Genomic DNA, 23043 nt, shown 5'->3' on the forward strand with positions numbered 1-23043 from the left:
CTTCAGTGCGCCGCGTAGGGCACCGGTGACCGCCATGGCAGTCAAGGAGTTAAACACCATGCGGTGAGCTCCTCCCTTACTTAGGACTACTATTCATCTTAAAGTCGTTGATATAATAGTTTTGGCAAACATTCTTTAATCTCAAGTCGGGATTATAATAAAACAATCCACTTACTGCATTTCGCTCTTCGGTGAGCGACACCCACTGCTCGACTAGAGACTGTTCGCGTTCCATGTCGCGTTCACTCTTCATCGAAGGCGACATGTTTACCAATTTCTGTAGCAGAAAATTAGAGAATTAAACAAGATCACAATTTACATTACAACCTCTACTGAACGAATTTGTCCCGGGTGGTGTTTTTTTTCCCCGACGTATACGCTGGTAGTTTAAGAGGCTATTCCAACTACGAACGAACTGGGCCGAACTCTAATCGTCGAGTTTGACGAGGACGGTGACCGATGTTTGAGAGGCCTAAAAGCACCGAAAGTGAATCCGGGTGATCTGACAAGACGTGTTTCGGGCGACGGTGACTTTGTGTTGCCCCGTCACGGTCAAAAAAGGTGCCCTGTGAGGGTCCCCACTGGAATACCGCGTCCTGCATGTTCCACCCCGAAGAGGAGCCGTGGGTCTTGGTTTAAACAACACAACTAGCAGTGGTTCCGATTTAATTAAAATATCTCAAGACGAAATCGGCACTTGCTTATGTAGACTTGAATACCTGTTCATCAACAGGTGAGCTCCGTGACTCACGTACGTTAGTCAAAAATAAACTAAAGCCATTCATCAACACAGTATAGTATTCCAGGTCACCTGTAGCTGTGCGTGCAAGTGTTGTCTGCGCCGGGCCAGAGCGTCGCTCCAACGTTCCCGCAGCGTGGCCAGGTCCTCTTCCTGATATGAATCCAAAGGTTTTTGTAAGCGGGACCTGTGGACAGTTTCAAAAAAACTCGTATAGACATATAACCGCCATGTACAATAGTAGCGTGCAATATTAACGTCCGTCTGGTGTAGTGGTAAGTGACATGGTCACTACACTAGGTCGCGGGTTCGAATCCCGCCAAGGGAAGATATTTGTATGATAAATATAAATATCTTTTCCAGGGTTATGGATGTATATTAAATATATGTATGTGTATAATAAAAATCTTACATTTATTTCCGATATCTGGTACCTGTAACACAAGTTCTTTACGAACTTATTACGGGACCAGTTAACGTGGCGTGATTGTTAGTAAAATATTTATATTTATTTATATTTATATTTATATTAAATGCTCATTATAAAATTGTGAGGTTATAAGATTGTAAAAATTACGGTTTGGCTTTGAAATTATTACAATTTTTTTTTTAACTAGTTTGGTATTTTTGAGACTGATCATAGGAGGACACCTGCTCTCCTCAAAATTTTAAATTTCAAGGTGGTGATACCAACCCACTATGACCCTTACCAACACTTAAATGAGGTGAAAAGTAGAAGTTGATAATGTATAAGAATATTAGTACAACGACCCACATCGAAATTCGAAAAATTGAAACATTGCAAGTTTATGATTGGTGTTGAGTCTGTGCTTATATAGAGCGTGTGTGATATTATGCAGGGTGATAATTATTAATAAGACATGACAGTTTGCAACCTGTTTATTTTGCGTTGACTCGACACAGACTCTCTAAGCTAAGCCCGCTACAATTGGTAATGAAAAAAAATGGACATCCTTCGATTCAGACGAGAGCTTCACGTACCTGACCGTGACCGAGCCCACCTCGACGCTCACAATGTGCTGACATATGATGGGCAGCGTCCCCGAGTTCTGTGCGGGCTTCACGCGCACTGCGATCCGCCGCTGCTGACCCTGACGCAGCTGGTACACGCCGCCCGTCAGCATGTCGCCGCGCGCCACCACCTGCAACACACACGCCGCCTTGCACTCGAACCTTATTATGTCATTACAGCACGGATGATTACTAACGTTTGTTATAAACGTTATGTATATTGTATGAAGTGTCGAGAGGTAAACATAGCCCAGCAAGCTTCAAGAAATTTTTACCGAAATATCGTTTAATTTGAGATATGCCGTTGAAATCTCATTCCTTAGTAACGATTGTTCTGAATCAGAAAGAGAGAGGAGATGAAGGGTGTACCTCGACCGGCGCGTATTCTCCCTGCTCGTTGAGCTCGTGTATCTGCACCCAGAGCTGGATCTTCCTGGAGAGCTCGGCCCAGCGGTCGGCCAGCGAGCGCGCCTGCGCCAGCTGCTGCTGCTCCACCTCCCAGTTGCCGCGCGCGCGACTGAACCCGGCCGACCGGTGGCCCCACACTTCGATCGACAGAGCGCCCTCTGCGGACAGACAATTACACCACTGTATTTTTTTCCTACCTAAGCTGATAGCCTTGAGAGGCTATTTCAGCGTAACCTTAACTAGTAGGTGAGCTCACGGGGCTCAAGCCGGAGTGATGCTATCACTGACCCTAGCAAGAATAGTGCTTCGCAGAATCTACCACCGGATCGGAAACGCGACCCACTGAGAAGATCCGGCGAGAAACTCAGTGGGCTGTGTCTATGGGAGTGGGCCGTGTCTATGGGACACTGTCTAATAATCATTAAATGAACAATAAAAGCATGCACATTTATTTGTGCCACCTAGGTTAATCAAGTCATCACAGACAGTTAGAATACTGTGCGACCTAAATACCATAACTACCTAGTCAGTTGTATTATGTCTCTATTTTGTTCCCACAGAACAGAAAGTAAATTTACGCATTGATTAAAAGTTATGAGCCATCTTTTGAAGAAGGGCATGTCATAACTCGGGAAACACAGTGGAGGGGAGGAATGAGCTCGAATCCTTTACCAAAAACAGTGCACTGACCTGCACAATGCTCGATGAATTCCTCGGTAAGCGGCACAGTGAAGTCCCTGGCGTGATCGAAGCGATGCGTGACGTGCGGCGCGGGGCGCGGCTCGGCGCACACTGCGGGCGGCACCACCACGGCCTCCCCTCCCCCCCACACCGAGTACTGACAGAACACGAAGTGCGACAGGGACGGCGGCAGCCCGCTCGCCTGTTTTATTACGACGCGGATCGTCACCTGAAGAACAGATTTTTTTTTTATTGCTTAAATGGGTGGACGAGCTCACAGCTCACCTGGTGTTAAGTGGCTACTGGAGCCCATAGACATCTACAACGTAAATGCCGCCACCCACCTTGAGATTTAAGTTCTAAGGTCTCAGTACAGTTACAACAGCTGCCCCACCCTTCAAACCGAAATGCATTACTGCTTCACGGCAGAAATAGGCAGGGTGGTGATATCTACTCGTGCAGACTCACAAAAGGTCCTACCACCAGTAATTAAGACATTAATCTATTAGCTTCGATTGCTCACTGCCTACAATGCCAAAGCGCCTGAAATCGACTGCCGGTTACTACTTACTAGTCTTCATTTATTTAGCAGGAAAATAAAATAAATTATCAAATTAATAGAATACCTGTTGTGACGCAGGATCAACGGGTTCATCATCATCTCTCATGTCACCGGAACTATCTGATGCAGCTTCACAGATGCGATCTTGGGGAAATTGACCTGCCACGCGACTTATCTCCACCTGGACGTGAGAAAAAAATGATTAAGCGGTTATTTAAAGCAGTTCTGATATTTGGAATGTCCATAACCACGTTAGCTATTTCAGTCACGTAACAATCATTACAATGACTCATCAGCCAAAATATTTCAGAGTGACTCACTTGTAACCTTCCAGCCACTTCTCCCTGTTGGCTGATGATGGGGGTGTGATAGTCGAGAGTGACGTCATGGAATAACGCCTCGAGGAACACGTTGGCAACGCCGATCAAATTATGGTTCTCTTGAGACTCGTAGAAGGGATCCACAGTCTTCTCAGTTTGAATCTGAAATTAGATTTTCTCTTTGCAACATTCTCAAGTACCAATAAATTCAAGTTAAAACATTCGATTTTTTCAAAATATGTTATTATTAGTCGCTCACTAATATCTTATACCACGAAAACTCGATTGTTTCTAATACAAAGGTAAACATCATCACCATTCCCCTGTCCTTCTCCCAGTCACTTGGGGTCGGCGCAACATGTTTTCTCCTTCCATACTCCTCTATCATATACCATTTCTTCGCTCACTCCCCTCTTACACGTCTTTCACGCAATCGATCCGATTCTTCTTAGGACTACCTCTTCCTCTATACCCTTCCACATTCATAGTTAACACTCTCTTACCAACCTCATTTTCATTTCGTCTCATCACATGTCCATACCATCCCAAACGCGCTCTTCTCAACTTCTGTATCACAGCACTTTCAGACTTCCTTTAATATATTCATTCCGCATTCTATCCATTCTCGTTACTCCACACATCCATCACAACATTCGCAAGGTAAACGTTAGAATATATAAAACGTCTCAGCTGTGTTCACCTCCTCCAATTCTTCTTCGCCTCGTTGTTGTCGACGTCGCCATTCGTCATACATTTCTCTCATGTCGACCAATTTGTTATCGAGTTTCTCCATTGACCACACTTGTCCGCCCCGACCTGGCCGCTTCACCATTATAGCAGGCTCAGACACGAAAGCCCCGCGCTGTCAATACAAAACACAATAAGTTAATTATCAAATCGATTTTGGCGTGTCAAACAAACAAGTTCTATCGATTTAATGATTATCGATATTTCTATCGACGTATTACAAACGTATCCAATAACAGATTTAAAAAAACTACAGAAACCAAGAAACATTCCGATAGAAATTGAAGTTTGACTAGAAGATGATGATCGAAACGTTTTTGCGGTTCGCGTAATAATATGGCAATCCTTGAAAAGTTTGAAACCAAAACAATCGACAGGCACAAGCTGTAAGACAGACAGAGATAGCATGACGTCCGCAGTTCCGTCTGCAGATAGAACTAAGCGAGTGTTAGAGCGCCGATGCGGATGCGAGTTAGACAAGACGGACACGAGGCAACGTATACCAGAGTCCGCGACCGGCCTTACCCCGCCCCGACACAGTCGGCCGTCTTCGTCCATCTGAAAAGAATATAATGTTCACATCTTGCGAGCGACGAGATCCGGCTAGCCACGTGTGTTGGAGCGGGATACGCGTCGCTTAGTGCAGGGAATTACGAAACTTAATTGTTTTAATGTTAATTAAACCCATGACGTCGACGTGAAAGCCAGTAAGTAAAAAAATATACGATTTTTACGAAATTATCTCAGAAAATTTGTTTAATTCAAGTATCACAAAAGAAAAACACACATAAGGTTAGGCAGTGGTCCACAAAATGAAACCCCTCGCGATCTCTGTTCGTCGTCATGTATGTACTTGTCCCAGGCGGTGAGAGTAGCATTGTTAGTGTCACTGGCGACGAACCTTGCGGTTGGGGCTGAGGTTCTGCGGCGGTATCTGCAGGGTGACGCTGAAGCGGGTGTTCCTGCGCATCTCCTCGGCCAGGAAGTTGGCCTCCTGCACTAGCGCGTTGGCTCGCAGGATGTCCGCCTTGAGGCGCCCCAGCGAGCGCTTGAAGGTGTCGTCCCTCTCGGCCGCCCAGCGCTCCACGCGCGCCGCCGTGGTGGGCGTGCACGCCGTCAGCTTGCCTGCCACACGACACAGCACTCACCACAATGGTTCATTAGCTACACTTCGTTTGCATTCATTATGGAGATCCTAAAGCAGCCTTTCCCAAAGTGGGCGATAACGCCTCCTTGTGGGTGCTACAGGCCTAAAGGGGGGCGGTAACAGACCCAGAAAAAAAAACGGGGACGTTGGGTAGAGGTTTGGGAGGCAATTTGTAATTTCATCTAGGAGGACTCTTAGACACCGACTGAGCTCTCACTATAGTGGTTTTTAAGTAAGTGAAAAAATAAGGACGTTACAAAATAATTTATCCCAAAGTGGGCAGTAGACAAAATAAGTTTGGGAATCCCTGTCCTAAAGGTACGCGTTCATTGGCCCGCGCCGTACGCACCGCAACGAATTTTATTTTGCTTTGTATGATTTCACTTTTTCTTTCCTACCTATGCTGATAGCCTTGAGAGGCTATTTCAGCGTAACTTTAACTAGTAGGTGAGCCTTACGGGGCTCAAACCGGAGTGATGCTAACACTGACCCTAACAAGAGCCGTGCTTCGCAGAATCTACCACCGGGTCGGAAACGCGACCCACTGAGAAGATCCGGCGAGAAACTCAGTGGGTTGATTTCACATAGTGCTGCGTCCACTATCAGCGCCGCCCGCATCGAACGCCGGCATTTATGAGCAAGAAATACAAAGCAAAATATAATCCGTTGCGTGCGGTGCGTCCGGCGAGGGCCAATGGACGCGTACCTTTAATCTATCAATCACTTTGTATCAAATACATTTCGTAGACTCATAATTGCCAAATTTTCTGTAAAACCTTAAACTCCTTCAATGAACTGATTTTGGAGGATTATTTAACCGATTTGTTATCACTTTATCGGTTCGTGTTTGGATAAAATGTCTGATTATTATATTCTTGTTCTAATATAATGTTTATGTATATTTTATGTACAAATAATTACATTTCCATTACATTATGATTTATTATTTTTCAATGTATAAATAATACACCGCGGCAATTTTTTTTCCTTCTATAATTCTTGTCCAGCTGATCGTGTTCTAAAAGAGATCGCTCTTAACGATAAGACAGCCCATTTTACTTTTGTATTTAATGTTTTTTTTTTGTTTTTATGTTTTTTTTATATTAAAAATCGTCAAAATTTATTAAATCTTAAATATATGTGAAAGGCTATTTGGTTTAAGCGACATTTTTCTACTTTACCGGAGAGCCATTTATAGTTTAAAATTTGGGAAAAAATATCATAGGAACAAAAAACATCTTCAACTATTTCAATGCAGTTAACTTAATTGAAGTTCAATTAAAAAGATCGAAAATGTTGATGTTAATACCAAATAAAATGCACTTTTAATTATTACAAAGATAAATCGTGTATTAAGCGAAATGTCGCTTAATACCAAACAGCCTTTCGCCCCTCGATATAGCGCGGTGAACGTAACAGTGAGTAAAGCTGCTTTCAGACTACGCTATACTATAGTGCCATATAGTAAAGCAGCCTGTACTTAGCCAGTAATATATAGTACAGTACAGTGTGAACGTGTCCATAACCATGTATGGTGTGCGATATTGTTGTACTATGAGCTATATACTATATGCTATTATATTATAGCGTAGTCTGAAAACAGTTTAAAGTAAATATAGTTTTCATTGTAGCTCACCTAACTTGAGCGGATCGTAGGAGTAGGGCGGGTACGGGGTCGACGGAGACAGTATATTCCTGAGCTGTTGAAATTGCCTTTCGTATTCCTGCCGTTGCTTCTCTAAGGCCACTAAAATTATATTAAACAATCGATTATCATATTGAGCAGTGATCTCACATTCGTACCATTTGGGGAGTGCTCTGAGCAATTGTTCGAGATGATACCGTCATCTCGCTTTTACCATCGCACCGCCCGCCAGCGGAGTAGAGTTCATCCATACTACCTGGAGCCACTGCGGTCATCCACAGTGCGTTTTCCAGAGGTCTTTTTTGCCACGTACCATTCGACTATGGAATGAGCTCCCCTCCACGATGTTTCCCGAGTGCTATGACATGTCCTTCTTCAAACGAGGCTTGTGGAGAGCGTATTAAGCGGTAGGCAGCGTTTTGGCTCTGCCCCTGGCATCGCGGCGGTAACCACTCACCATCAGGTGGGCCGTAAGCCCGTCTGCCTACAAGGGCAATAAAAAAAAACCATTAGAAGGGTAGGTACAGATAAAAGTCAATGACGTCACCTTGCTTGTCCTCCTCGTGCTGTCGCTCGAGGCGCGAGATGGCCGTCTGGATGGGGTCGTTGCTGAGCTCGTTGAGCATGATCTCGTCCCGAGCGAAGTTGTAGTCGATCTGCTGCGCCGGCGTCTGCGGCTCGGACGCGCCGGCTGCACGGGACACGACAAACCATTTATTTTTGCTTTGATCATTTTAGTTCAAGCAGAACATTATTGTGGGAACGCGAGGTGCGAAATTGTGCGAATTATTTTATTTTGTAAATTCAATGTTTCTTAAAGTATAAATGTGTTTTAACATTGGTCTCAGTAAATAACCGCCATTTCATTGAGATTGCATTTCATCTCGTCTAATTTCATCTTAATTGACTAAAGACTCAAATTAATCAACTTCATCTCATTTCACTTCCACCTTTCATTTTTCATATTCTAACAGAATATAAGATTTGACTTAAAGGTCTCGTTACCAAAGCTTAATAAAAATTTCAAATCAAGCGACCTTCGTGAATTGAACCGAGTTATAGGCAAACATAGTCTACCTGGATCGTGGAAGAGTTTCTATTTATATAAACTAAAGCAGCATTATAAAGCTTTTTAAGAATATAAGTAATATATATAAAAATGAATTGCTGTTCGTTAGTCTCGCTAAAACTCGAGAACGGCTGGACAGATTTGGCTAATTTTGATCTTAAATTATTTGTGGAAGTCCAGAGAAGATTTAAAAGGTAGATAAATATGAAAATACTCGGGATTAAATAAAAATAACAATTTTGTTTTTCCTTAGACGTGTCCCCCGTCGGACGGATTCCTTTTGTTTGTTTTAAGTTTATTTTATACAAAAGCTTAGGTCTTTTATTTATCGATTGAGGCACTACGAAGTCTGCCGGGTCAGCTAGTAAGTGATAAACATCTCAGCTACTAGTTGGGTAGGAGCTCACCTGAGGCCCCGGTCGCTTTCTTCGGGCAGTTAGCCCTGAAAAAGTGGTGGTTCCCCCACAGGATCCGGTCGGCGTGTCCGAGGCGCACGCGCGACACGACGGGCGTGCCGTTGACGAAGCAGCGCGCCGCGCCCACCGGCTCCATGTGCAGCCCGCCGCCCTCCACCAGCAGCAGGCAGTGCTGCGGCTGTATGCCCAGCCCGGACAGCTGGATGTCGGCCGAGCTGTCCGCGCCCACGAGGGTCCTCTCCTGGAAATCATCGAGAGGTTAACATTAATAAAAGATGTGAGGTGTGTCGTGGAACACCGGATATTTTTTTTATTGCTCAGATGGATGAACGAGCTCACAGCCCACTTGGTGTTAAGTGATTACTGGAGCCCATAGACATATGCAACGGAAATGCGCCACCCACATTGAGATATAAGTTCTAAGGTCTCAGTATAGTTACAACGGCTACCCCGCCCTTCGAACCGAAACGCGTTACTGTTTCACGGCGGAAATAGGCGGGTTGGTGGTACCTAAAGCCATCTAAGCAATAAAAAAAATAAAAATAAAAATCTAAAACAGTTACGAAAGACATTTTTGACTTTTTGGCGGGAACACGAGGAGTGAGGTTGTGTGATTTGTTTTCCTCCCCTAAACTAGACTTGTAACTTTTGTAAGCCGTAAAGTATAAACGCATTATGCAGCACACGTACGTCTTATGACACTACAACAGATGCGATCGTATGAAAAAGATAATTAAATGTAACGCTCTACCTTATGTATCAATTACTATGGCCTTAAGAATCCATACTAATTCTGACGTCGTTTTAAAATTAATTACAATGCAGTTTCGACAAAAAGGTTTTATAAACAGACATAGTTAATAGCTCATAGACATCACAACGTGAATGCCGCCACTTAGTTCATTATAATAAGGTTGTTATTTCAATTACATTACATTTACGCCTGACCCAGCCTTCGAACCGGACAGAATGACAGTTTCGCATCAAAAATACAGTACCCGCCTGTCCTCTCACAAAATAGGACATCACCAATATTTAATAATAATAAAAATTCCACTGAATTTCTAACAGGATCTTCTCAGTGAGTCGCGATTCCGATCCGGTGGTAAACTCTGCGATGCACTGCTCTTGCTAGGGCTAGTGTTACCAAATACTCTCAGATTGATCCCGTGAGCTCACCTACCCGACTGGGTTAGCGAATAGGTATGGGAAAAAAAATTCTCAAGGGAATGATCTTGTCAACATTAAATCACCTTTAAATAGTAGACCAGTAGCTCATTAAGCGACGGATCTGCGTTCAAATTGACGAGGTAATATTTGTTCTTCTCCACTTTAATGCCGCTCGCTTGCACGCTGATCCCCATCTTCTCCAAAGCGTGTTGACGTTCGCCTTGTATTCGTTCTACAAACAAAAAATAAAATATGTGACCATATAACTCAATTGGGCAAAATTTTAAACAAAAGCCTTAACTTTATGGCATATATACGATGTGTGTTTCGAAAAAAGCAAACCCTCACACTAGCTTTCGTTAATTTCAGGTCATCTCAAACAACGTTATTGTCAATGATAAACATGTGATTGATGGTGATTGTCATGGTACAATCGAATTTCGTTCGGTCCTTTGACTGTGAAAAATAGGAGTTTTACATCATGAAGCAAAAAATCGTGTTTATTATTAGCAAAAAAAATTTGTCGGATATATAATATTTTTTTTTAAGATTACCAACTGTAATTATTAATTTACAATAATGTATACAAACGTAAAACAAATGTAAAATATCAGTTTTTAATGTCTTAATAACTGGTTTCTTTTACTGGACTATAAAATTAATACGGCATTTGTAACATGTTAAAAACTAATTAGACTCTACCGTTATTTTGAAAAAAAGAAAGTATTAGGGTTATCCGCAGAATAAAGATGAAAACCCACAAAATATTGATCATATTAACATTTATACTGGACACATAAAACAATTCGCACATTTGAAAAGTGAGAATCATGAATATCCAGCCTTATACATCTCGTAATGCATATTACTCTATATCCCGGACAGTTTCCAAACTGAATTACAGATATCGTTCGTTCGATTCCGTTTCTTATCCCCTCTAGGATGTTACAAGAAAACTTTGAACAAAAGAATTTATCTTCACACTAACTTAGACGTCAATGTTGTTTGTTACACCGCTTCATTTAGTATAGGCCCGTCCCGTGGTTTTACTACGATTAAATATATAATACAAAAAGAATAAAATTCGTTATCTCTTCCGGAAATAAACTAGTTTTAGCTTTAGTCACTCTCCAGTCGGCTTGAGACGGATGACCTGACTTCACCAGTAACAAAATTCAATCCCAATTTCTTTAACAAACAGGAGAACGGCGTTTCTTATAATAATATTCCAATTAAATTTATAACATGATTGTAAATACTCTTAGGGGTATTACACTAGATTTAGGTCATAGGTAGGGGTCATGATATCGGGGTATGTATGTTTATCACGATAAAAATAGATCTTAACCTGGATTATACCAGCAACCTACAGACATTATAATTTCCGACCAGCTAAATGTTTCAAATTTCACAAAAGCTAACAGTCAATTAGCGCTCTAAAATAATGGTAGTATTTAATTATACATATAGTCCGCACAAAAATGGTAAAAGATCACCAGGTATTTCTTAGCTACATGTACAAAGAACTGATTGAAATCCGAATAGCTATTCATTTTTAGGGGAGAACTAAAACACCCTACAAAACATTTTGGCACACGTACCAGTTTCGACTAGCTTCTCCTCCCAGGTCCGCGACATCTCTTTCATCAGATGTTCGCTTTGCGCGAGCTGTTCATGGACGTCTTCTCCGACGGGCGATCCCTGGAACAGCGACAAGACAACGCCATCAGATCCTCGAATCGCCTCCTCGGTTTCCTGAGCCGTTTCACATTTTTTTATAGCATAGGTGAGAGGACGATCTCACCGGTTACCGGAGCACATAGACATCTACAACGTAAATGCCACTACCCACCTTGAGATATGAGTTCTAAGATCTCAGTATAGTTACAACGGCTGCCCCGCCCTTCAAACCGAAACGCATTACTACTTCACGGCAGAAATAGGCAGGGTGGTGGTACCTACCCGTGAGGACTCACAAGAGGTCCTACCACGACTAACATGTGCTTCTTCAAACGAGATTTTATAACAGTTCTAGGCGATGGGCAGAGACTTGGCTGTATTATTGATGTACGTGAAGGACAATAGCCCATTAACTGTACGAAGAGATCATCTAGCTTCGAAAACAATAAAAAGACCCCTACTATCGTTATATACGAGCCTCAGCTGAACTCAAGAGTCTTACGGCTTATCGCGTACACTTTTAGCCGGCCTTCTTTTGTAAATATTTGCTCAATTTGATCCAGCTAACGTATATTAGAGGCACGAATATAATTAAAATGAAATGATCATAATAATATATTGTCTTACTGAGCTACTTGTTAAGATGTTAAGCCCTTTTACAAAGCTATCTGTCTATTATAAATAAACGTAGATAATATGTTTATCAAACTAGGTAATTATTATTTTTATAAAAACCTAGTCCAGCAACTCTTATAACACAATTTCCATTATGATACTTTATTTAAAATGCGTAATGTTTTATTTATATATATTTTTTTGTTTTATTTTGCTTAGACGATTGAACTAAATATATAAGTTACGGCCCACTTGATGTTAACCCACTCACCCACTTTCAGACATGATTTCTAAGTCTCCGTTTTTACAGCACAACGGCTGCCCCACCCTTCAAACCGAAACCTATTATTGCTTCAGGACAGAAATAGGCAGGGTGATGATACCCACCTGTGCGGTATTACAAGATGCCCAGATTACCACCAGTAATAACGCTTCGGAAACATTAAATTTTATTATTGATAGCTGAGTCCCGCGATGTTACCCGCGGTAACTGCGCGCGGTACCGCTGGCGACGCCGCGGGACGAAGCTAGTCTAATAAAAGTAAGTCTAAGTTACTCCTTATATCATCAGCTGTGAAGGTCTCGTTAAAATCGGTCTAGCCGTTCCAGAGATTAGCCGGAACAAACAAACGGACAGACAGACAGACAAAAATTGTAAAAAATGTTATTTTGGTGTATGTACATATCGCATATATATTACAAAAAAACACTCCAATTTTATTTACATGTATAGATTGTAAATATTGATAATAAGGACATTACTCACAGTTGCGTATTTGAGCATCTCCTTGAGTGCTTCGACCTCCTGTCGGAGCTCCCTGATAATGCGAGCGTTGGGATCCTCGTTGACCACAGCGTGGTTCACGATGCGCTTGGCTCGGTCCGCGTACCTCAGGGTCGACAGCGTTTCTTCGTAATTATCGGCCGCTGGAGATATCGTTGCCACCTGCCACATTATAACGTACGTATTATATATGTTAGATGGAAGATGTTGGAAGTTAATATATAGGTTAATCGTGAATAATGAAAAACACGATCGGTTTACATTTAATCATGCATATAGGATAAGCATTCTTTATTGAAAAGGATTACGTTTTGAGAATCGTCCTTGCGCGCGAGAGAGTCGTCAATAACCGATAACCTTAAGAAAACAATATTACTTTTATAATGAGGCCTGTGCTTCTTTTCCCGCGCATGGATATTATTTTTGTAGGCATGACCGTAATGTTCGAGAAATTCTAATAAATGCGCAGAGTTATGACTGCAATCCACTTCAAAGACGTTAGAGTCAAATGTTGAAGTGACAAAAACTGAAATCAAGCTAATCTTACAAACTACGATGAAATTTTTTACAGAGAGTTCAACAGAAGACGATCCAGAAGTTTTTTTTTTATTGCTTAGTTGGGTGGACGAGCTCACAGCCCACCTGGTGTTAAGTGGTTACTGGAGCCCATAGACATCCACAACGTAAATGCGCCACCCACCTTGAGATATAAGTTCTAAAGTCTCACTATAGTTACAACGGCTGCTCCACCCTTCAAACCGAAACGCATTACTGCTTCACGGCAGAAAAAGGCAGGGCGGTGGTACCCACCCGCGCGGACTCACTAGAGGTCCTACCACCAGTGATTACGCAAATTATAATTTTGCGGGTTTGATTTTTATTACATGATGTTATTCCTGCACCGTGGAAGTCAATCGTGAATATTTGTTGAGTACGTATTTTATTAGAAAAATTGGTACCCGCCTGCGGGATTCGAACACCGGTTCATCGCTACATACGAATGCACCGGACGTCTTATCCTTTAGGTCACGACGACTGAGTCAAAAAAGATGGAGTGACCAACTGTCAGAGTATCTGGACACGAGACTGAGCCACGCACTTCACTGTGCCACTGACCGACATAAGTGGCCAGAAATTACAAAAAACAGCACATTCTGGCGCATCACGATGCTCAGCAATGAACGATCGACTAAAAGAGGAGATATTTTCTTGCAAAAAAAAACAAACATGAAATCTATATAAATTAAAAAGAATTTTTGTTCGTTAGTCTCGCTAAAACTCGAGAACGGCTGGACCGATTTGGATAATTTTGATCTTGAATTATTTGTGGAAGTCCAGAGAAGGTTTAAAAGGTAGATAAATATGAAAATGCTCGAAATTAAATAAAAATAACAATTTTGTTTTTCCTTTGATGTGTCCCCGTCGGATGGATGCCTTTTGTTTGTTTTAAGTTTATTTTATACAAAAGTTTAGCTCTTTTATTTATCGATTGAGGCACTACAAAATATACCGGGTCAGCTAGTTATAAAAAAAATAGAGATTCACACGTTTTCACGTTCATTTTTCGGCAACCATTCGATTGTAGTTTCATTATATACACACAAATAAATAACGTATTTACGCTTTTTACAATCAAATCATTTAATGAACATATTCTCAAAAATGCTAAATGATAGCCTCGGAAGTGTTTTTTAATTATTGAATTAAATTAATTTAATTAACGATTAATTTAATGACCATATTCTCAAAAATGCTAAATCATAACATCCGAAGTGTATTTAAATCAAGTTCTGTTCAATGTAAACACAACGCTATGATCGTGAATAGATTTCTCCATTAAGCCGATAAGCATTCAATGCGTGTATTGATGCGTGTACTTAGGATACGAGAATTTGTCGCCGGCGTCTGGTGACTCAACGGATGCAACATCCCTCGTCGTGTTGAGAATAACTTTACTAGTTACACGGCCCTTACGGCGCTTCGACGTACGTTAGTCATACCATCGTTTCTCTTTCATTTCAAATCGAATAAAGCGTTCCGCGATAGAATTCGGAACTTCGATCGATTACACATGAAAAGGAAATGATATTGAATCGGCATACAGAATCGCAGCGAATGCTCTTATCATTTAGAGCATTACTGACAGTTTACTAAGACTCATTTTTTTACATATCTGCCGTGAAGCAGTAATGCGTTTCGGTTTGAAGGGTAGCGCAGCCGTTGTAACTATACTTGAGACCTTAGAACTTATATCTCAAGGTGGGTGGCGCATTGACGTTGTAGATGTCTATGGGCTCCAGTAACCACTTAACACCAGGTGGGCTGTGAGCTCGTCCACCCATCTAAGCAATAAATAAATAAATATCTAATCGTTGGTAGCCTAAGGGGCCATTTTAAATTCGCGCGCACCGGTAGGTGAGCTCACGGGCTCGACCTAAGAGAATTGCTAACAAGTGCAATTCGCTCTAACAAGAGCATTGCTACCTTGAATCTACTACCGGATCGGAATCGTAATCCACTAATAAGTTTTTGATATTTTAAACCTGACCTGACACAGCAGCCATGTAATTAAATTGTTTTCTTTTATCCCAAATTTGAAGTATTAAACCTTAACAAATCCAAATCTCACCATAACAGTTTTACTGTTGCCGCCGAGGTTGTCTTTCAGCAACCAAGTCAGTACGGAGTCTCTGTACGGTACGAATTTGTCCTTATTCGTTTTGCCCGACGATTGATCAGCCAACTTTGAAATGACGAGACCCAGAGTAGTTAGAGATCTGTTAAAACAACAACCAATTAAACCTTACACCCTATATACATCGAACAGTGCTCGTTTATTCATGTAGTGTACTAGACTCTTGGAGGAGCTCACCTTATTGCCGCGACCGCACATTGAGAGATTAAATTAAAGTCCCTATTATACTCTAATAACAGCTTATTGGCTTTACAAACAGAAAAGAATAACTTGTGGCAAACGTTTTTTTATTTTTTATAGACCTTGTTTGCAGACGACCATACGGATCAGCTGATGATTAGTGGTTAACGTCGCCCGTGGACTTCAGCAATGCCAAGGACAGAGCCATGCCGCTGCCTACCGTTGATGTAAGTATTATTGATGTGTGTACCTGCGTTATCTAAATAGGTAAATAGGACTATAGGAATAAGATTCAATAGGTAAATAGGAATAAAGGACAATATAAAGCCAATAGACAATATATTACCAAGCTACTAATCCCGCGAAACAATCGCACGTTCCGCTTTCAAGAACCCGTAGCGTAAAATGATAGGCGTTATATATTGCGGCTGAGACTTCGACTTGGAATCTTACAATGGGTGACGACACTCATTAGGTGTCATCTGTGGGTTCCAGTAACCACTTAACATTCGGTAGAATAGTATGCTCATCTAGTAGAATATTAAAGAAAATCGTCCAAAAAATGAAAAAGGCAAATTAATAAGAGTCACAATAACAGTAAAAATAACCTTAAACCTACTTGTTGATATTAGATCCTTCCTTGAGCCTGTCTCCAACAGCACCAGTCTTCACAGCCCGCTCTGATCCGGCTAGATCCACTAGGGATAATCTGGCAACCTTCTCCCCGGTGACACCGGTAGCAGCATCACATAGAGTCTGAGTTAGAACAACGCTGAACACGGCGTGGGATCGTGAAGACTCACTGTTCATGTTCGTAGCTGCCACTGTTCGAGACTTATTACCTTCCGTCATTAAATTGTCGATATCCTGCAACAAAAATTGTGATACAATCATCGAGTATTCGTCTATAGTCTTTTAATTACTTTTTTTTTATTGTTTAGATGTGTGGACGAGCTCACAGCCCACCTGGTATTAAGTGGTTACTGGAGCCCATGGACATTTACAACGTAAATGCGCCACCCACCTTGAGATATGAGTTCTAAGGTCTCAGTATAGTTACAACGGCTGCCCCACCCTTCAAGCCGAAACGCATTACTGCTTCACGGCAGAAATAGGCGGGGCGGTGGTACCTACCCGTGCGGACTCACAAGAGGTCCTACCACCAGTAAGTAAACTACTACCAGTAAAGTACTAGGTAACATAATCAAAACAGTTCCGAGTCTAATGATTTTATGCATCAGTAAAACAAACAGCATATGCTTTAGCTTCTTACAATGTTACGGTTCTAAAGAATTACGGCTGTTTATTTTGAATTGATCCAAACATTAACTGGCCTCACTGACTTGATCTATTTCGAAAGTAGTAAAAATCGTAACGGCGTCAGTTTTGTATTGTTGAGGAACAACCAGCCTTGTACGCCTGGGGAGCTCATGTTTACCAACGTTTATTTTAAACGTCTAGAGAGAGTTAAACATAAACTAAACTTCCTACCTCCCAATATTATTAACTTAGACGTGAATTTATCGCAGGGCCGAATCGGGTGGACATAACTCTTGACGAATTTAATTTAAATAGAGGTCCCGCAGTAGTCGAAATTCGACTATAATCAATTGGAATTGTAAGTTTGTTGTACACTATTATGATTGTATTTTATACTTATATAATCACAAATTTCACCAAGGCTACACTATAAAAAAATATTAATAAAGACAAACAATAATTAATCTATTCTCAATTTGACAACAGACGTCAAGAACAAAAGTTTGACAATAAATAGTATGCATGCGTGTGTGCGTCAAATACATGGTATGTAGTGTGTGTAATGTTTTCTTTATTGATTTAATGTATCTTTTATGCATTATTTAAAAAAAATATTAGCATTGTGCACTTCTTCTCTATATTGTCTATAAGTGAGGAAAATTTCATACTCCTCCGTCCGCGCAATTTTTGTAAAAAGGGAGACAAAGTTTTTGCTTCACGTATTAATATATAGATGATGTCTTACACACAGGCAATAAATAGATATTTAACCAACACTATTTCTATTTCTATTAGTCCAGCCTAAGGAGCTTCCGACATTAACGTTTCCACAAACGATTTCGCATTTCCTCCATTCAAACTTATTGGAATTTATAAATCTACAGAATCATGTTATCTACACCCGATAAGTATTCACGAAACTTTATGAAAGGTTAATAATGCCGCCGGATAAAAATATCCCCTAACACTGTAAATTCGGGTTATATTTTATTACTAATTTTTTTAGGAGGATTATTAGTACTATTCATTTATGTCTCTAGAGTTGTTTCTAATGAATTATTTTTATTTGATTTAAATATTAAAAACATTAAATATTATTATTATAATAATTACCATTATAATAATAATATATTTTTTTCATATTAAATATAACAACTTAAATGAAAATAGCTCGCTTCGGGTTGGGTATTATGAAAACAAACGAATCTACATGGTCATTCAATCTATCTAGATAAGATATGATCAAATATTATATAAATAAAAACAATTCGAATGTTTTATTCAACTCTGAATTCGTTCCTTTACGTCGGTTATTTTGTTTTGAAGGGCTTCACCGAATACCTCAAGAGACTGCCGAAACTTCTCGGAGCCAAAATTAAATTCATTCAGTGTTGCCAAGTTAAGCCGCGGCCAAGGACTCCGTGTCACGTTTCGCGAAATAGACTTAACCAATGCAAAAGCGACGTTTATACACAGTAATTATAAACAGCTTTTGCTTTTATCGAGTTCGCTGTTTGACGGTAATGAGTTCTTAACTTTCTTTCATCGTTTTTAAACTTGACAATCGAGAAATAACACAGTATTAAAATGAAAGAGAATCATGAGAATATGTAATTCGTAATTATGTTACAAATATCCCGCGTAACGATAGTAAAAAGAAAAACAGCTCGCCTGCCCTAGATTAGAGAGTATGAACAACGCAACCAACCTTTTCCTTACCTTGGAATAACTACTACTAACATTCAAACTTCAAACAAACAGGAATAGGGGGGGAGAACAGCATAGCTTACTATTGGAATTAGACAACAGTCTGAATAATAATAATCACTGCTATAGGCGAATTAATTGGAGACCGATGTCGCTCGCTATTAGCTACATTTAAGACCGTTTGTTTATAAAAACCTAATTCGCCATTTTAATATTCACGAATCGTAAATTTATTACTTTTTGAGATATTTGCAAAAAACTAAACCCCCTTTTTTTAGTTAATTGTTAATAACTTTTACAATTTTTGCAAGCGGAACTTCATTTTTTTCAAATCATCTAGATGCCATTCCGAATCGAATGACACCTCATTTATAATTTTCGGAGACTGCTGAAAAAAGTTGGTCCAAATGGCACTTGTTGACTAGTCTATATGTCTACGAATCAAAACCATATCTAATTCCTTAACAAGATTTTTCAAGAACAAAAAAATAAAATTGCCCGCTTTTCCTGCACCTTTTTTCACGTTATACTCGTAGTATAAATAATACTGAAGGAATAAGAAATATGAAGGAAAACAATAATCTCTCGATAAAAAAGGGAAATTGATACGAACAACTCAATTTATGAGATTTTTTTTACTTATTTCACCGTATCTAGTTTGATTTGTTCGTAAATACGTAATACATATCAATCAGACTTCCGATTTATTTCTACTATCGAACTTTTTGGAAAACTTATTTTTTATCACTGCATAGTATTAAACAAACTTTTTTTTTTTTTTTTTATGATTGAAAGTTTACTGGTGGCCCGAAGGCCTTTCCAGTTTCACCAGGACAGGTGGGCGAGCAAAGGCTCAGCCAAGAGGGGCGGGATTTGCTAACAACTGCCCGAGCGCCTCCGAAGGAGACCTAACAACTCAAGAGCAATTGTTTCGCGAATGAATCTACTACCGGATCGGAATCGCGACCCGCTGAGAAGATCCGGCGAGAAACTCAGCGGGCTGATGCATGGGTTAGGTTGCACGTCGACCTCTTTGTCGAGTTCGACGAGTACGGTTACCGGGGTCCCTAAGCCTGCCCCTAGTATTAGAGCTGAAGGCATCTAATGCAACGGTTATTGGATCTGATGGATCCGTAAGGACGTGTCTAGGGCGTCGACGGTGACTGGCTCCTGCATGATCAGGATTCGGGGAGTAGTCAGCGGCGGCAACGATAAGGCGATTATCATGACGCATAGCCTTATCGAAGTATCGTTCCGACGCTGACTTCATGTATTTCCGAATTGATTCGAGGCCCAGGTCGTCGTGTAGGTCAACGTTCCTCACGAACCACGGAGCCCCGACAGCTAACCTACAAAAGCGGGATTGTAGGGATTGGAGGGTGTCTATGTGTGTGCGGGCCGCGTGAGCGAACACCACACTCGCGTAAGTCATGACGGGCCTTATGCAAGTTTTGTAAAGTGTCACCTTGTTCCGAAGGGACATTTTACTCCGCTTACAGATCATGGGGTAGAGTCTACCGAGAATAAACGCGGCACGGTCACGGACTGATTTTATATGCGGGCGGAATGTCATCGATGCATCCAGGGTAACGCCCAGGTACTTGACCTTCCTGGCCCAGGGTATGGATTGACTAAAGAGAGTAATCGGGGGTGTGAGATTCCTCCTCCTAATACGGGAGGAAATCCGTGTGGAGCTTCCCCTCTGAAATAGCACCGCAGTACTTTTCGCTGGGTTGATGTCTATGCGCCATTTTCGGAACCACTGTCCTAGGGCTAGGGCTGCGCTCTGAAGCTTCTTCGCGATTAGGGACTTATTTCTACTAGAATAGTAAACAGTCGTGTCGTCGGCGAATAAAGCTAAATGGGTCGGCGGCGACCGGGGAATATCGTTGACGAATAAGCTAAATAGGAGGGGTGAGAGGACAGAGCCTTGCGGGACTCCAGCTGTGAGAGGTCGTGGGGAGGAGCGGGTTCCCTCGACTCGATATCGAAAAGAGCGGTTCGACAAGAAGTCCCGTATGATGAGCACGAGACTATCCGGCACGCCCATGTTGAATAGTTTGAAAATCAAACCATTGTGCCAGACTTTGTCGAACGCTTTTGCGACGTCGAAGAAGAGAGCTCCCGTGTATAACGGTTTTGGTCGATTAAGCCCCACAAGAATGTGCTCCGTGAGGCGGTGCACCTGTTGAACGCATGAGTGATTTGTACGGAATCCGAATTGTTCATCGATGAGAATGCCCTTGGATGAGACGAAGTCTCTGAGGCGTTTGTAGAGCAGACGCTCATACAGTTTGCCTAGAGACATGAGGAGGCTAATCGGGCGGTAGTCGCTTTCTCTGCCCCTATATCCCTATGTATGCTTAAATCTTTAAAACTACGCAACGGATTTTGATGCGGTTTTTTTTAATAGATAGTGATTGAAGAGAAAGGTTTATATGTATAATAACATCCATTAAATAGTGGAGAAATACTGTTATCAATAATAAATTACAGTTCCCTAAGCGAAGTGAGGGCGGGTCGCTAGTATGAATTATAATGAAAACCTGACCAAAATACTGGTCGTGGAAAACGACTTAACTAATATTAAAACATTGTTTTGATTATTGTTTTAAATGATAAAATGTTGTTTTGATAAATATAAAAAAATAGAGTAGACGCCACAACGCCAGAGTATAAAAAGGCCGGTACTTGGATAGAGTCGGGAGCCCACTGAGTTTCTCGCTGGATCTTCTCAGTGGGTCGCGTTTCCGATCCGGCGGTAGATTCTGCGAAGCACTGCTCTTGCTAGGGTTCGTGTTAGCAACATCGTCAGGTTTGAGCCCCGTAAGCTCACCTACTAGTTAAGGTTAGTAGTTAAGAGTCAGGTCGGTCAGAACGAAACTGTCGGTTTACCCTGTCATTGTAAAAATGATTTGTTGGGAGTTTCAATAATTATTTTTGAAAAGATTTTATTCAGTTTTACTGTAACAAACTCAGTTCCACGGTATACGAAGGAACTGTCGCTCAGCCATTATATTGACCTACTCAGTTTCTCGCCGGATCTTCTCAGTGGGTCGTGATTCCGTTCGGTGGTAGATTTATAGAACCTCGGCTCTTACTAAGGCAGATGTTACAAAACCTTCTCAGGCTGAGCTCCGTATGCTCTCGCCCATTAGCCGTGGTGAAGACAAAATAGCCTCTCGAGTCTAAAGGCAGTTAAGTTGGCAAAAATGTATAATACACTATACGTGTCCAGGGACTCTTTTTTGCTTAGATGAGTGATCGTGCTTCACTCCGAGGTGTTAAATGAATACCGGAGCTCGGAAACATCTTAACATCCCACTGCTAAAGGACATAGGTTTGGTGCTGTCTTCCACCTTAAGACATAAGATGGAAGTCTCAATCGTATTGATTACCGACCATCCCGTCTAGTGTTTATCTGTTGGCATCACGTTATCCGTACTCCGATCCAATTAACAGCGGATGACCCGTCTATCATCCGCCCGCCTATAGCATTTTTTTTACAAAACCAAAGTTTCAAATAGTTTATTATTTTCGTTCAACATTTTAAATAATTTCTCACTATACTAGTAGAAAATACTAGCCTACTTCAGTTGAGGAATTCAATGAGAAGCAACCGTTTTCAATTTCTCGAAGCGTTGAATTTATTCATCTCAACCGACGATGCTCTGTGTAGTGAAGGATCAATTGCGCTGGGGGTAAGTGTTAGCTATGCAAACTCCAATATTAACATCGCAGATGAGAGCTAACTTTGTGCTATTTTCTTCGATCTTCGCTGGTCGTAAACATACTTACTTATGCAGTTTTGATGCTTTGCTGAATATGATATGTAGAACATGCATATCTTTGATACTTTTCCAATGGCCAAGTGGCTATGAGTTGACCTTAGAACGTGAGCGATGCATAAACCAAGAGACAGTCCTATTACCCAGGCACCGCCGGTTTGACTAATAAATTTATATCAATGCGATCCTAGTGATATGAGAAATACTAACAATCCATTAACCACTATAAACCTACAGGCAACAATCATAGCACACATTGCGGATGTCAAGAGTACGGGTTGAGTCTGCTGTTGTTAAGATTTAATACAATCCTCATAGTCGTTGAAAAAATTACAAGTCGATTCAAATTATTATATACGAGGCTATTGAAATAAAAAGGGGAATATTGGCACCACTCA

The 23043-nt window shown here is 41.1% G+C and overlaps 1 protein-coding gene across 15 annotated transcripts in view; it reads right to left on the reverse strand.

Annotated features, from left to right (window-relative positions):
* Khc-73 (Kinesin heavy chain 73) overlaps positions 1 to 23043 on the reverse strand; it is a 147722-nt gene that overhangs the window by 23150 nt on the left and 101529 nt on the right. For 6 of the 15 annotated variants that reach the window (XM_028174041.2, XM_089727444.1, XM_089727441.1 and 3 more), the window contains exons 6-23: positions 16510 to 16757; positions 15645 to 15792; positions 12998 to 13177; positions 11538 to 11691; positions 10020 to 10168; positions 8758 to 9007; positions 7829 to 7972; positions 7273 to 7383; positions 5391 to 5614; positions 5015 to 5047; positions 4443 to 4604; positions 3743 to 3904; positions 3487 to 3603; positions 2870 to 3089; positions 2141 to 2337; positions 1742 to 1902; positions 812 to 926; positions 176 to 277 (exon numbers count right to left, since the gene is read on the reverse strand). In XM_028174041.2, coding sequence (XP_028029842.2) covers positions 176 to 277; positions 812 to 926; positions 1742 to 1902; positions 2141 to 2337; positions 2870 to 3089; positions 3487 to 3603; positions 3743 to 3904; positions 4443 to 4604; positions 5015 to 5047; positions 5391 to 5614; positions 7273 to 7383; positions 7829 to 7972; positions 8758 to 9007; positions 10020 to 10168; positions 11538 to 11691; positions 12998 to 13177; positions 15645 to 15792; positions 16510 to 16757 — 2877 coding nt within the window. The remainder of the gene's footprint in view (positions 1 to 175; positions 278 to 811; positions 927 to 1741; positions 1903 to 2140; positions 2338 to 2869; positions 3090 to 3486; positions 3604 to 3742; positions 3905 to 4442; positions 4605 to 5014; positions 5048 to 5390; positions 5615 to 7272; positions 7384 to 7828; positions 7973 to 8757; positions 9008 to 10019; positions 10169 to 11537; positions 11692 to 12997; positions 13178 to 15644; positions 15793 to 16509; positions 16758 to 23043) is intronic. The other 9 variants (XM_089727450.1, XM_089727448.1, XM_089727446.1 and 6 more) reach the window with 3 other exon arrangements.

This window comes from Bombyx mandarina, chromosome 05 (assembly GCF_030267445.1).
Source record: "Bombyx mandarina strain Sakado chromosome 05, ASM3026744v2".
Lineage (NCBI taxonomy): Eukaryota > Metazoa > Arthropoda > Insecta > Lepidoptera > Bombycidae > Bombyx > Bombyx mandarina.